The 15242-nt window shown below is 43.5% G+C and overlaps 1 protein-coding gene across 1 annotated transcript in view; it reads right to left on the bottom strand.

Moving 5' to 3' along the window:
* The window catches only part of espn (espin), a 132313-nt gene that overhangs the window by 85419 nt on the left and 31652 nt on the right, over positions 1 to 15242 (bottom strand). Inside the window, exons 4-6 of the mRNA XM_067970279.1 lie at positions 14997 to 15179; positions 10655 to 10786; positions 2755 to 2992 (exon numbers count right to left, since the gene is read on the bottom strand). Coding sequence (XP_067826380.1) covers positions 2755 to 2992; positions 10655 to 10786; positions 14997 to 15179 — 553 coding nt within the window. The remainder of the gene's footprint in view (positions 1 to 2754; positions 2993 to 10654; positions 10787 to 14996; positions 15180 to 15242) is intronic.

Here is a 15242-nt window from a genome sequence, read left to right as displayed (position 1 = left end):
GTGGAAGCAGATTCAATAGTAACTTTCAAAAGGCGATTAGATAAATACTTGAAGGGAAAAAATTTACAGAGCTATGGGGAAAGAGCAGGGGAATGGGACTAATTGGATAGCTCTTTCAAAGAGCCGGCACAGGCACGATGGGCCGAATGGCCTCCTCCCGTGCTGTACCTACTATGATAGTTAGAAGTGGTGACACCTTAATTCAATGTTGTTTCGTTCAAAATAGCTGTTAATTTGAATGTAAACAGTTCAAAAAAAGCCTCTTGTGCTAATTTAATAAAATCATTCAATTCATGCTGGATCATTCAAATTGTTTTCGAGCGCAAAACAACTTTGAATTAACATGAGGCAACTACCCAAAGAGAGAATGACAGAGCTTGTAAATTTTCATACCACCACTAGATGGAACTAGACCCTCACTAACCCAACCTCAGCAGCAACTGCGCACGTGATGTTTTTTGCAGGTATTTGTAGTGCTATACGGTGGGCCAGCCTTTCAGAGGGACATTTTCAACAGTCTTTGTCAACTGATTTCAATTATCCCAAATGTGTTCTTCCTTTCGTACAAATCTAACGTGCATGAGAGGACACAAGAGAACAAGGTTCAACTCCAAGAATACTTCTTCACTGGTGCTTGTTAACTCTTTAATGGCCATTGGCTGGAATCGGCATTTCTGGGGTAATACTACCGCCCAGTCAGTGGGATGATTATTTTTGGAGTTGGCTTAATTGCCACAAATTCACGTTTTGTGCAAATAGTTAATCACAATAATGTGGTACCAGGCATGACAAGGATAGAAAGAAAGACAGATTTGAGTTTATATAGCACCTTTCACAACCTCAGGACGTCCCAAAACACCTTACAGCCAATGAAGTACTTTGAAGTGTAGTCACTGTTGTAATGCAGGAAACACAGCAGCCAGTTTTCACACAGCAAGATCCCACAAACAGCAATGAGATAATGACCAGATAATCTGTTTTAGTGATGTTGGTTGAGGGATAAATTTTGACCAGGACACTGGGGAGAACTCCGCTGCTCTTCATCGAATAGTACCATTTGATCTTTCATGTCCACCTAGAGCCTCAGTTTAACATCTCATCCAAAAGACAGCAACTACTAACAGTCCAGCACTCCCTGAGTACCGCATTGGAGTATCAGCTGAGATTTATGTGCTTTGGAGTGGGACTTGAACCTACAACCTTCAGATTCAGAGGCAAGAGTGACACCCACTAGAGCCATAGCTGACACTGATCAAGCACTGAAGCACATAACTTGAAACAAACCAGCCACAAAGTTTCTATAACTATAATGTGTGGTACAAGACACATTTGAAGTAAATATTCAGTTCCATATCACTAACAGAGCTATTGGGATTCCATTGCATTGACTCTGGTGTAATCACAGATGAATTGTAGGATTTTTAAGCAATATACAATTGTATACACTAACTGTAACATTCAAATATGTAGTTTATTAAAAGGGACAGTAACAAATGTCACATGTGGAAAGTGCACTCTATCCGACTTATAAATGGCCTTGGAGAGGGTGCGGAGGAGATTTACTAGAATGGGACCAGGGATGAGGGACTTCAGTTATGTGGAGAGATTAGAGAAGCTGGGATTGTTCTCCTTAGAGTGACAACAACATTGTTGCATTTATATAGCGCCTTTAACGTAGTAAAACATTCTAAGGCACTTCACAGGAACGTTATCAGGCAAAATTTGGCAGCGAGCCTCAATGGAGATATTAGGACAGGTGAGCAAAAGCTTGGTCAAAGAGGTAGGTTTTAAGGGGCAACTTAAAGGAGTAGAGAGAGGTCGAAAGGCGGAGGTTTAGGGAGAGAATTCCAGAGCTTTGGGCCTAGGCAGCTGAAGGCACGGCCGCCAATGGTGAAGCGATTAAAACTGGGGATGTGCAAGAGACCAGAATTGGAGGAGCGCAGAGATCTCGGTAGGTTGCAGGGCTGGAGGAGGTTACTGCAGAGAAGGTTTAGGAGAGATTTAATAGAGGTGTTCAAAATATTGAAGGGTTTTGATAAAGTAAATAAGGAGAGACTGTTTCCACTGGCAGGAAGAGGGTCACTGTGCTGTATGATTCGATGTGTGATAAAGACACAGCCATCTCCTGCATACATAAAGAAATTAAGAAAGAGAGAGCAAATTTTCTAGAAGACTCCAGAAAGTACACAGGGCCAACCTTGCAGCAGTGACTCCGCAATTTATTTAAAAACTTTAATTTGAGATGGTAACAAAGAAAAACTTCTAAGAACAATTTACTACCTGCAGGAGTGAGACTCCACAGTTTCAACTGGTCCCTTTCTGGGCCTCTGAGGTTTGAGTGGCATTGCAGGAACATAAATCCCATTAAAGGGGTCCTTACATTGTTAAGTACCAGCCCTAACTTTCTGTGGTGAATGTAATTTGTATTTACTGCACAAATGCAGCAATCTCTTGATACTCACGGGGAGGTTGAGGGCGAGCTGCCGTTTGTGCGAGGCTAACAGTGGAGCGGTGCAAATCGCCCAGTAACTTGTGGCGATTCGAAGCTCACGGGGTATCTCTTCCTCGCCACAAATTGCTGGGTTATGAACACACCAATAACGGCGTGCGCTGTTACTTTCCCAGCAAATTCTGGGCCAGCGCATTCTAGGGAGCCTGTTGTCACTGGCAGCCTTATGACTGCAGTGAGAGGCGTCAGGGATTAGTCCGATCAACAGGAGCAATCAAGTACCGCGACACAGAACTGATCAACACCTTGTCCGAGCCCTTGTCCTTGGCCCTGCCCCTGCGGGTTACTCCTCTTCTCTCTCGTACTAGATTGGCTCGAGTGGCACGAGTCGTAGTTGGACATTGTGCTGGACGGTGATCCCATGTCAAACCTGGCCTGCTGCTGCGACGAGATGGTGGTGTTTGGAGACGACATTCCCGAGTCGATCTGTTTGTACTCAAGATCTGCGGATGGGTCTCGAGACAAGACCCGGTGCTCCACACTCTGAAATTAGACAGAAGCTAAAATAACTTACATGCACCGGTAACGTATCGTTCACATATTTTGCTTCTCCCTCATTTTTCTAGAGGTGCTCACTCACTCATGCCGGGATACGGTTTCATTCTTCACTTGTGTATCTAAAACAGCGACTTGGCCAAGTTTTTCCACCGTGGATGGACATCGAGCTGAGTCCATACCCTAGCCCCATCTAACATCGACACAAACAGGCTTCCCCAGCTTCAGACAGGAGTCACTGAGGTGTCAATGGAATGGGAATCCAGTGGGTTCTACATCAGGCGGTGATGACGAACGTCTACCCCGCTGAATATCGGCTAGGAACGAGAATCCTGATCGACTTTACCCTCCCTAAACCATGGGGTGCAGTGGCCACTGTTGCACCACACGACCGCCCAGTTAAAATCAGCTGAATCAGCATAGATCATAGATCGTGGGGCCCTCCTGATCTGTGGGATTCAGCACCTTAACATACAATGCATTTACCCACTGACATTTGGGCCAGTCTTTTCTTTAATTAACTTGCAAATAGTGAATAAAACAAATTTGTGGAAACCCACGAGTCAAGTATACTCTCTGTGGATATAAATACAGGGGCACATCTATATTCCGAGCACATCTATAGCTTTGGGGATAGGGATAGTTAGACACAGTGCTTGAAAGCATTATTCGCGGAGGTCCAATGTATTGTACTGCCGCCTTCGTCAACTTTGAGAAGCAGCAAGCTGTGTAAATACACGCACTGCAATTAATGGAGCAAATAAATTACTGCAGTGTTACATGGTGCAAATATTGTCCACTTGTCTATTAGACTTCAGGCCAGTATTTTCTAACTCCCAAAGCAACGAGTTATGGTTCTCGAAACGATATACAGAGGATGACTGTAATTGTTTGTTTGGCACTTACGGATAGTTACTGGTATCCAGATATTATACAATGCAACTGCTCACCTGGAATCAGGTTTATTCCCAATGATTCAATCAGGTTTATTCCCAATATTTCGATCAGTTTTATTCCCAATATTTCAATCAGATGTAACTGCAATTTCTTTTTTCTTTTCTTCATTTTTGTGCCAAATTTCCCCCTCCCTCCAGTCCTGAAGACACTAAGTCACACTGAGACACACTTCCACAGAGACGGCAGCCCTCTGGTACCTTGCACAAGTGGTCAGTCTTCACAGCTGAGCCTAGACAGCAAGTGTTGGCAGGCTATTTGGCTGTGGGGAGGGGGTCCATTATAGTCGAGGCCAATCCTGTCCTATCGAAATATTAACACACAAGCACTTCTAGTAGGGGGTCACTGGATAGTGATCAGGTGTGTGAAGCCTGCTCAGTTTGGCCCTCCCTAACTTAGGGTCAAGGAGGTCAATTGAAATGTTCCCAACAGTGCACAAGCTGGGAACAGCCAACGCTACATAAACTGGGAAGTGATTCAAGACTTTTCTATATTGCTGAAGCATCAATGCAATACTTGCAGTTTTCAATTGAAAAAGATTCCCACTGTGTCATCATATATTTAAGGATAAGTCATAGAGTACAGTAGGCGGCCATTCGGCCCATCTCTTTGAAAGCGCTATCCAATTAGTCCCACACCCCTGCTCTTTCCCCATATCAATGCAAATTTTCTTTTTCACGTATATAACCGATACCCTTTTGAAAGTTACAATTGAATCTGCTTCCATCACCCTCTCAGACAGTGCATTCCAGATCATCATAAGTTGCTGCATAAAAAAGTTTCTTCAATCTCCCCTCTGATTCTTTTGCCAATTATTTTAAATCTGCGTCCTCTGGCTACCCACCCACCCGTCAGTGGAAACAGTTTCTCCTTATTTACTCTATCAAAACCCTTCCTAAATTTCAATCTATTAAATCTCCCCTTAACCTTCTCTGCTCTAAGGAGAACAAACCCGGCTTCTTAGAATCATACAGTTCAAAAATGACACTCCCTTTTTCCTCCCTCCTCTCCTAAAGATGCCAGGGACAAAAATCCATCTCGGGCAATGCCGCAAAATGGTCGTTAGCACATGACCGCCTGTTATACTCTCCATCAGATATTCAGCTCCATTGACGTCAATGAGACTGAATATCGGGACAGGGTATTAACAGCCGGCCGATGCACTAACGCCTGTTTTGCGGTACTGCCCAAGGCGCATTTCTGCCTCGTCGATTCGTGCCAGGCTACAGACGCACCTGCGCCAATAGCCCTCTGACACTTTGTCCAAGTGGTCTTTCATCATGTGGGAGCCTGAACAAAGAGTGTCGGCAGAGTACTCATCCAAAGGGCATCGCAAACAAGAGTGGGTTCTCTCCTGGCCTTTACTGCCTGCGCACTTTCCAGCAGAAGTAACCAGGCAACAAACAGGAGCAGAAACCCCCGGCTGAATTTCCCCTCCCTAACCCACGGGCACTCCGGCCAATGGTAGTACCCATTACTGCTGCCCCGGTTGAGACCAACTAACTTAGCACAGACCAGGGACAGAACCTGGGACCCTGCGGTCAGCACATGATACACTTATTGAGTCACCAGTGAGCTCAAAAATTACTTTAAATACACAAATACTTCTCTTTTTAATTTATAGTTTTGGGTGAGCTTTGTGCTTATCAAGTATCAACATCAATGCGCTCCCATATAAGGTATAGTGTGCCTAGTTGCAGAACAAAATTCCTTCTACTTTGTCCCAACAATGTGTCTCACCCCCCAATCTTAGGCTCTCAACCCCTCACTGCATCAATGTGAATTTTTCCACTTCCCACACCAGCTATCTTTGTGTCTTCACTAAGTGAGTCTGACAGTTTAATACCAGTTTGTGCCAAAGTCTGAACAGTTTGGTGCTGTGCGTATGTAGGCACTAAGTGCTCGGTTCGGAATGGTCAGCTCATCTTCCTGTTGGTAGGGGGGGGGGGTCTGTTTTGTCGTTTGGATGGCGCGGTAAACCGAGGCCCCGTCTACCTGTTCAGACGGATGGGAAGGATCCCATGGCACTTTTTGTAGAACAGGGACTTCTCCCAGTGTCCCAGCCATCTTTCATCCCTCAATCAATGCTGCCAAAACAGATTAACTGGTCATTTCCCTCAGTGCTGTTTGTGGGACCTTGCTATCTGTAAATTGGCCGCCACGTTTGTCTGCATAACAATAATTGTACCTCGTAAGTAATTTACTGGCTGTGAGGTGCTTTAGGATATCCCAGGGACATCTGAGGCACTGTATAAACATAAGTCTTTTTCTTTCTAGCCTATCGGTCTAGGATGAATTCAAACCCAAATTCCAAAGGTGAAAAGATCACATTCAAATCTCCTACTCTGATACTTCAAGTACCTCAATTCCCAACCTGATCTAAAATAATTAAAGCTGTTTAAAATTAAAATCTTCTCAAGTCTTACTTCAATTGGAATAATAGCAGAATACTCCTGATACGAGACCTACCGATGCCTCAGACAGCAATTCAACGAGTCAGTGCCAGCTTCATCATGGTACTGAAGCCTGACTTAAATCATCAAGCTGTACAACTGAGACTTTACACAAGCAGGCTTGTTCTCTCAATCTTCGATTTAAAAATGTAAATCACAGTCACACAGCTCCAGCTGAAAGACATAACGATCTTCTCAAAGCTAACCTTTGCTGAGTCCACTAAACTATTTCACAAAGTATCGCCAGCTCCATTAACCCAACAAATAGTTCAGACAAAAGTTGCTCACATTGCCCATAATTCGCTGAATACCGAACGCTTCCAAGAGAAATCGGGTTGCTTCACAATCTTGTGCGGTCTGGACTGGAGTTAGAGATTCCATGTATGTGTGAGAGAAGGCTACAACCACCTGTATACCCTCAGGAATCGCACATAATGTTCCTTTAGGGACTCATGGTAAAATAATAAGGCCTTTTTTTAACGGTTTTTCGGATACCACTTAAGTGGCTCCATTTCATTAACACCTTCACTGCTGAGACGGTCAGAATTTAAAGAATAAACTTTATAATTTACCTTTTGCGGATGACACCTGGCTGCTTGACACTCTCATGTACAGTAAAAAATGTTACAACTTGGCTATTTATAAACACAGCATTCTGACTGGTCAGTGGAAAAAACTGTTCTGTTCTCAAGTCCATCACTCACTCTGATATTTCCCATTATACTTTAATTCTTTGCAAGGCTACAATCAAATTGTATACTCGACGCATGAGTGGCATGTTAAAACATAGGAAAGTCTTTAACAAGAAGGGGCAATTTGTCCCATTGAGCTCGCTTGTTATTTTCCCTTGGATGACTTTTGCTGGGCTATGATTCTGTGGGCACCAGCTGCCCATTGGTATCTCACTCAAGTGCCCATTCCTCATTCTCGATGGTAACAGGGCGATTTTGCAATGCCACTCTCCCAATGGGGGGCCGGGATCCCATGGATTGTGGGCTGGAGAATCGGAGCTACAATGTTGCAGCTCCATCTCTGATCTTCACTCCCTGCCACTGTGGCTTCCCGTTGGGAGGGCGAGATCGTGGATTCACCCCTAAAGTAGCAACCGGCTATTCTACCACATAAGACATCACAGAACAGACTGATTCTTTTCTTGCCTAACATCCACTTCCAGCAAGATTTACCAGGGAAGCCATAAGGAGTGGAAACCGTGGCTGATTTCATTTCCTCCTTCCGGCCTGGGGGTGGGACGGGGGGGCGGTGGGACGGGGGACGGGGGGGAGGCTGCTAAGATTAACATAGCACCTCAAGTGCTGCCCATCTGAGATGAGCTAACTCAGCACAGGCTGGCAATCGAACTTGGGATCTTCTTACCTGTATGGCTCAGTACTACACCATGGGGTGTCTTCACCCACCAGGCATCGAAGATAACTCCCTCAAGGGCTCCTGCTCAAACTATAATGTTATAGACACTGGTGGAAGTGAATGAGCACAGGTAGAATCTCCAAGAACAGAAATCTGAGGAAATCCTTCCCTGAGACCCAAAGTCAATCCAACAAAACCTCTGGGCTATCACTCCAGGACTGCAGCGTTTATAAGGAATTTTATGACTTTGTGCTACCTGCAGGGAGCTTTGTCCATTGGGTGCACATATTAGAAATTTGAGCACATGCAGCATCATTAAACAGTCAACAAAAATCATGCATTACGAGAGCAGGAATTTCCGACAGTCACTCTTGGTGGGCAAGGCTCCCTGCCAGTACCGCAAAATTGGAGGGTTACCCACATCATTCAATCCTGGTCATCTGCTTTCTGTAGATGAGAATTTCATAACCCCTCCCATTGTCTGACCCATGATAGTTTATCTCTCCGAGTCTCTTGCTGAACTCTGAAGATAATGGGAGAAATTCTTCCCAGGGCTTTATATGTTTCAGGGCCATTTGTCTTGGTTACTGCACATGTTCAGTGGGCACATTTTCCCAATTGGTTAATACTTTGGTTCTACAGAAAGAGCTTTTGTTGCAATTTGGTTGATGCCAGTGCAAAGTGCTTGCCATGTCATATGAAGCCGAGGACAGGACTCCAGGCTATAGGCTGGAATAATACCAGCATCCTTTGGTCTCATCTCTGGCTTAACTCATGCCTCCCAAATTCAGCCCAAAAGTAGATCCTTGCTGTATTGAATCCTATCCTAGGTACCGCCATTTAAGCCCAGCAGGGATCTCCTTCATGTAGAACTTTAATTGGGTGTCCCCACTGCACAATCCTTACTATCCTACATGAAAAGAATAACTTTGTTCAGACTGTGGTGAAGTGCAATAGTGACAGAATCACAATGGCTACAGTTAAAAGAATGTTGTTTTCCTTAGCCATCTCAGAACAGAGCCTGTCGTTTACTGGTTCAAAAGACTGCAGTATAAGAGGCTAATTATGGAGTTCCCTGATTCCAAACTTAACATAAGTCTGGTCACCAACACTGAAATAACTGACTGGAGAGAACAGAGTTTTACTCCTCCTCCAATTTCCATCAGCCAGCACCACTAACTAAACCGATACAGTGACTGGCACAGGGAGCACGTTCTCTCCAACTGCTGCATAACATTAACCAATGTTGGTAACTGGTTATTAATTCTTAAATCCCAAATATTCAGAAATGTTATGAACCAAAATCAGATAACCCTTCTTTTGTGAAAAAATTTCCTCCAACATAATGGCAGAATCTTCAATGAAATGAGAGACTCCCATTCTCATGATATAAAATGACGATACAATCAACTTGCAATATACGGTCGAGCTGTACAGAAAGAGAATTAGGTCTTCATTAGTAAAATAAAGACCTTAGTTATCAGCTCAAATGGATCCTTGCTTATTGAGTCCTACCCTGGAAAACACCAAGGAGGCCTGACAGAGTATCCTTCAAGCAGAGGTATAACTGGATCTCCTGGCTGTGCAATCTTTACCACCCTAATACAGAGAACATTCTGTTGGGCTTCACTGGTAAAATAAACACTTCAGTTTTATTTGCCCAAGTGTTTGAATTTAGGGTATAGCCTTTCTTTCTGTGTCACCTTTTGCACTGACAGAAAAATGAGTAAATGGTACCTGTACCTATTGGTTATGGAAATGTTGAAGAGACGTTCAGAATTAATGGTAGTACCTAAGCTAGAAGGTTTCTAATTATAAAATATTATCCTATATCCCTTGCTAGGCCCAGTGGGCAAATGCACTAAGTTATACAGACTTGAAAAGCACCAGGTTTGACCTCTGGATTGATCTTGAGTTAATCCTTGACCTGAAGAGAAGGGAAAGGATAAGAACATAAGAAATAGGAGCAGGAGTAGGCCAATCGGCCCCTCGAGCCTGCTCCGCCATTCAATAAGATCATGGCTGATCTGATCCTAACCTCAAATCTAAATTCATGTCCAATTTCCTGCCCGCTCCCCGTAACCCCTAATTCCCTGTACTTCTAGGAAACTGTCTATTTCTGTTTTAAATTTATTTAATGATGTGGCTTCCACAGCTCCCTGGGGCAGCAAATTCCACAGACCTACTACCCTCTGAGTGAAGAAGTTTCTCCTCATCTCAGTTTCGAAAGAGAAGCCCCTTATTCTAAGATTATGCCCCCTAGTTCTAGTTTCACCCATCCTTGGGAACATCCTTACCGCATCCACCCAATCAAGCCCCTTCACAATCTTATATGTTTCAATAAGATCGCCTCTCATTCTTCGGAACTCCAATGAGTAGAGTCCCAATCTACTCAACCTCTCCTCATATGTCCTCCCCCTCATCCCCGGGATTAACTGAGTGAACCTTCTTTGTACTGCCTCAAGAGCAAGTATGTCTTTTCTTAAGTATGGACACCAAAACTGTATGCAGTTAGAAATGATTGACAAGGGTTACCCCTCCCGATCACTAATGTGTGTGCTTGTGTGTGTGAACACTCAAGAGAGGAGAGGACTGCAACCTGACGGCCCTCACAGTTGAATAACCTACTGATAATCACCGATTAGACTCATAGGATGAACATTTAGGTCAGGTACCAGAGAGCCATCCTTGTTTGCAGAACGTTACCCAAGCACAAGTTGCTGCTATTAGGGGGAGAGCTGAGAAAAACAGAGGAGGAAAAATAAAATCGTCCTCCAAACTGGAATTATCCTTTTTGTGGCATTAATCACAGGGTCTCCCTCATACACACTGTTAAAAATGTACGCCCATTAACAGTTCTCTCTTATATTCCTCTTACCATGTTCTCGACTGTCTTGAGGTACTTGGCGCACTGACTGTGTCCATTGTATTCAGCTAGTTCTGTTGACGTGTAGCCATCATGATCACGAACACCCAGGTCAACACCATTAACCACTAAGATCTGGCAACACTGGGGTGGAACAAGAGGAATAGTAAGAATTTGGCATTTCTGGAGAAAAGCATAATAAATGACACTGCTTTGGCAATAACACACTACACGAGAACTATCCAAATAGATCAGTAAAGTAATGTGACCATTATAACTAGAGCCCGTTTTTTACACATGGATTGCGGCTATTGTTTTGGTATTAGAAAATGGTGAAGTAATGCTCAATATTACAAATATTATAAAGTACACAGTATATACTGTATGGCATATTGGAAATAGAATCATACAGCACAGAAGGAGGCCATTCGGCCCACTGTGCCTGTGCTGGCTCTCTGAAATATTTAGAATTGGATATATACTGGAAAAGGAAAAATTTGCAGGGCTATGGGCATAGAGTAGGGAGTGGGACTAATTGGATAGCTCTTTCAAAGAGCCGGCACAGATACGATGGTGTGAATGGCCTCTTTCTGTATTCTATGATTCTACATGGTAACAGTCAGAACACAAGTACGTGTTTCAGTCATTTTGTTTTACACAGTAGAATCTGTCATCTAATAGATATTCCCTCCCTCACTAATAGCCTCCAAACTCTCTCCATCAGAAGCATTCTATTCTTTCTCTATTTTATATATTACTTTGCATTCCTCTCTTGTTCCTCCTATGCTCCCATTAAGCCAAGCTACACATTCTTTCTCCTCCCCACTAGTGCTGAAATCAGGACTCATTGCACTATCTTGTACTGTAGCTTGTTCTTTTCCAGTAACCTCAAACTTGTGGAATGCCTTACCTCCCTCAGACTCCCCTTCCCCTTATATCTACAATCTTTAAAGTGCAAAAGTAGAGTCACTAAAACACTACTTTCTGATTTACCTCATCTTCTCTCCAAATGTAGTGGTGTCCTGCACTACGGAAGTTGGCCTTTCCTCTAGGTTGCCAAGATATGTACTGTTTTTTCTATATTTCATTATCAAATAATGGCTTTAAAGGCAGAAACACACTTGCATATTACCACTCAAAGGATTTGATATGTATGTTTTTGGCCTACTGTTTGTGAAATAAAAGATTGCAGAATGAACAACTTCCTCATGGATACCCTTACAAATTGTTTGACACATGCAAGCAGATTCATTGATAAACTGACAAAGATCCAATTGCCAAGAAAATGGTCGTGAACACTCTGTATTGCTTACAATGTTTCCCATTGGCATGCATTGCTTAGCAACATACACCAGTTGTTAACGATAATTTTGGGGACCACCTCAAGTGATAAGGGTTGAGATGTCCACCATCGGTCAAACCAATCTCTCTCCCCGCCTTTAAGACACTCCCGTCCTAATGTTTCCTTCTGTGGCTCGGTGTCAATTTTTGTCTGATAACGCTCCTGTGAAGCCCCTTGCGAGGTTAAAGGCGCTATATAAATGCAAGTTGTTGTTGTAGTATGGGGCGGACAGGTGTCTGTGCCACTATGGGTGCGTCTTGTTCACCCAGCTGCCGCAAGCTGCCCGGAAACTATGCAGAAACCAGTCAAAGCAATTCCATTTCAAAAGGCAGGTGCCCATAATTCTATCCAGTTGAGATGGTATTATCCATACTGCGATTCATACTGGGGTCATATTTTACCACACGATTCCTACTAGAGTGACACTGCGTCATGTACAGGGACACATGACTCACACTGCAGTGATATTGGATCATGTGACTCCTACTGCAATAATATTGTATCATGTGACTCATACTGATGTGATATTGGACCGTGTGATTCACACTGCAACAATACAGAAACACTGATACATGCTGCAGTGATATTGTGCCTTTTATTGCATGCTGCTGTGATGCACCATGTGCCTTGTACTGCAATAACATTACACCATATCATTCATACCCATTTCCTTTACTGAACCTCTGAACTACATTTATTTTCACCTCCAATACTGAGCGTTATTTCATGGACTATTACAGGGACGTAGCATGCTCTGGATGTTTTGTGACATCTTTGCCGGCATCTATTTCCAGAAAACAGTCCGTCTTCAAAGTGTTACTCCACCAGGAATATTACATAACTCGAACCTGACCAATTATGGTCTTGGCACCTGTTGCCGTGGGACCTGGTGACAGTCATTTGCAAGGTCACAGCTGGAAGTATATTACAGGAAGGGTGGGAAGAAAAGATCACACAGATGTACAGAGCTCACCTGGCATAGGCCGTAGAATGCGGGTTTTATAGAAGAAGGGAAGCCTAGGGGAGTACTAAGCATTGCACCATCGGTGTTATTAAAAGAAAGAACAACTCTCTGTTTCACTAATGCACTTCCTCTGTGCCAGGAAATGCTAGTACCACCTGGGTATTTAAAGCTGGCTCCAGCTTTTCTTGCTGTGGGCATCTCCGGATTCTGGTTCTGAAATAGCGACTCCTGTGTAATTGGTCAAAGTAGCTCTGGGACGCACATAGATCCCGTGCATCATCAGAGCTGTGCTCGTTATGAGCTGAGAGCCAAAAATGTCAGGCCTTGGAGGGGGTGTAGCGGAGATTCACCAGAATAATACCGAGGCTAAAAGGGTTAAACTGTGAGGACAGGTTGCAGAGACTAGGCTTGTATTCCCTTGAGTAAAGAAGATTAAGGAGTGATCTAATTGAGGTTAGATCAAGGACAAGAGTTGAGATGCAGATCAGCCATGATCTAATTGAATAGCAGAGCAGACTTGAGGGGCTGAATGGCCTACTCCTATTCCTAATGTGCCTAAGAATTCCAGTTTAGAAAAAAAACATTTTGATCGCTAACTTAAGACACCTTGACTTGAAAATGTAGAAACATTCCAGAAGTAGCAAACTGGAAGCAGCAATAGAAAAAGTTCCACTGTTCTGAGCTCAGTATTGTCTCTGTTCATTTTTTTCTAACTCTTTGATCTGTTAACTATTCTTTAATAAGGATACATTAGAGCAAAAGAATTGGATCTCGAAATTACAGCATGGGTTCTAGTGTACGGACACATAACTCCTGTGTTTGAGATTCCTTTTTCCGCTACTTCAAAATAAACAAGTCCACAAAAATAGTGGGGTGCAGCATGTTATGCCTGCACACACAACTATCCCACAGCATAATTTCAAGGCCTCATTAGTATATGTGTTTATGTTCAATGGTACTCGCTTGTACTCATCTGTTGCTCGGGCCCTCTGGTTCCGTAGTAGAGGCTCCCATTTAATTGGTCAAATTCCATGTAATTTGGATTTCATTCCATGCGGCATTCAGCCCACACCTTTGATGAATGTGATCAGACGATGGGGAAAGTCCCCACTTCCCTCAACGAAAGCAGAGCTTTCCACTCAGGGGAGGGCACCACTGATGAAGGCTGTATGTCCTATCAGTACACACAACTGTAAGTTCATAGACTGTGCCTCGATACCTTCGCTCAGTTGATGGATGCAGAAAGCTCAGAAACCAAATGAGCTTAAGTCTGTTACATTGAATGGAATAAAAAGCAGCCATTTCACTCTAGTAATACTACATCACATTGCACGCTGAGCAAAAATCTATGAACTGCATTTTTTCCACCTCAAATTTTCCATCTTTATCTTCTCCTAAAGCTTGTGCCTCATGTTGATTCCACGAGAGGCAAGAGTCCTCCAGTAGCTCACTCTGGAGTCCATTCTTCACATGTGGACCTTGGCAGTAAGTGCCGTTTGGACTATTTGAATATAACCACCATCAATGGGCAACTAAACCTTTACTCACTATTTGCAGACATCGCTGGATAGCAATCAAGAGCAGGAACCATGGGTGATTTCTCCCCTCCGAGAATGTTGAGGCAAACTGCAGGTTGCCCCACTGATGTCTTACCTGAGATTGACTAATTTAGCGCATTTAGGAATTGAATTTGGGACTAGGTACCGCACCATCCAATGCATTTACAAACTGAGCCTGGAGGGGGTGCTCTATAAGGCCTATCCTTAATATTATACCCCATAATACACACAGATTACATTACATCCAGATTACAGCCTTAAGTAATCCTGAATAAAGCTGATTCACTCAAAAGTATCCTTAATTTTTGACCAGATAGAGTTGAGTTTGGCCAAAGGCACATGTGATTGTTTCCTCAAACACACTATGTGCTAACATAATGGATTTTAGGAAGCTAGGTTATATACACATTCCATTGTTTAACTGACTCCCAGCAATCTATTATTCTACATAAGTTACACTTCAAATACATGCAGTGTTGCAAAACTTGCCTCTAGTTCCCCGTTCTCTGCAGCATCATGTAGCGGGGTACCACCCCAGTTGTCCGTGACAATCTCACCTCCGTGTAGCAATAGCCAGCTGAGAACCTTGGCATGTCCTCTACTAGCAGCAAAGTGCATAGCTGTGGCCCCTTCATCATCCTGGTCTGACAGACTAATGTCTGAAAAACTCACCTGTGCAGAGAAGTTGAGAGGAAATGTAAGCAAGCAAAAGGGTCCAGAGGAATATATGATATC

The sequence above is a fragment of the Heptranchias perlo genome, chromosome 32, assembly GCF_035084215.1.
Source record: "Heptranchias perlo isolate sHepPer1 chromosome 32, sHepPer1.hap1, whole genome shotgun sequence".
NCBI lineage: Eukaryota > Metazoa > Chordata > Chondrichthyes > Hexanchiformes > Hexanchidae > Heptranchias > Heptranchias perlo.
The sequence above is the reverse complement of the archived record's forward strand: the minus strand, read 5'-3'. Positions and strand labels throughout refer to the sequence as shown.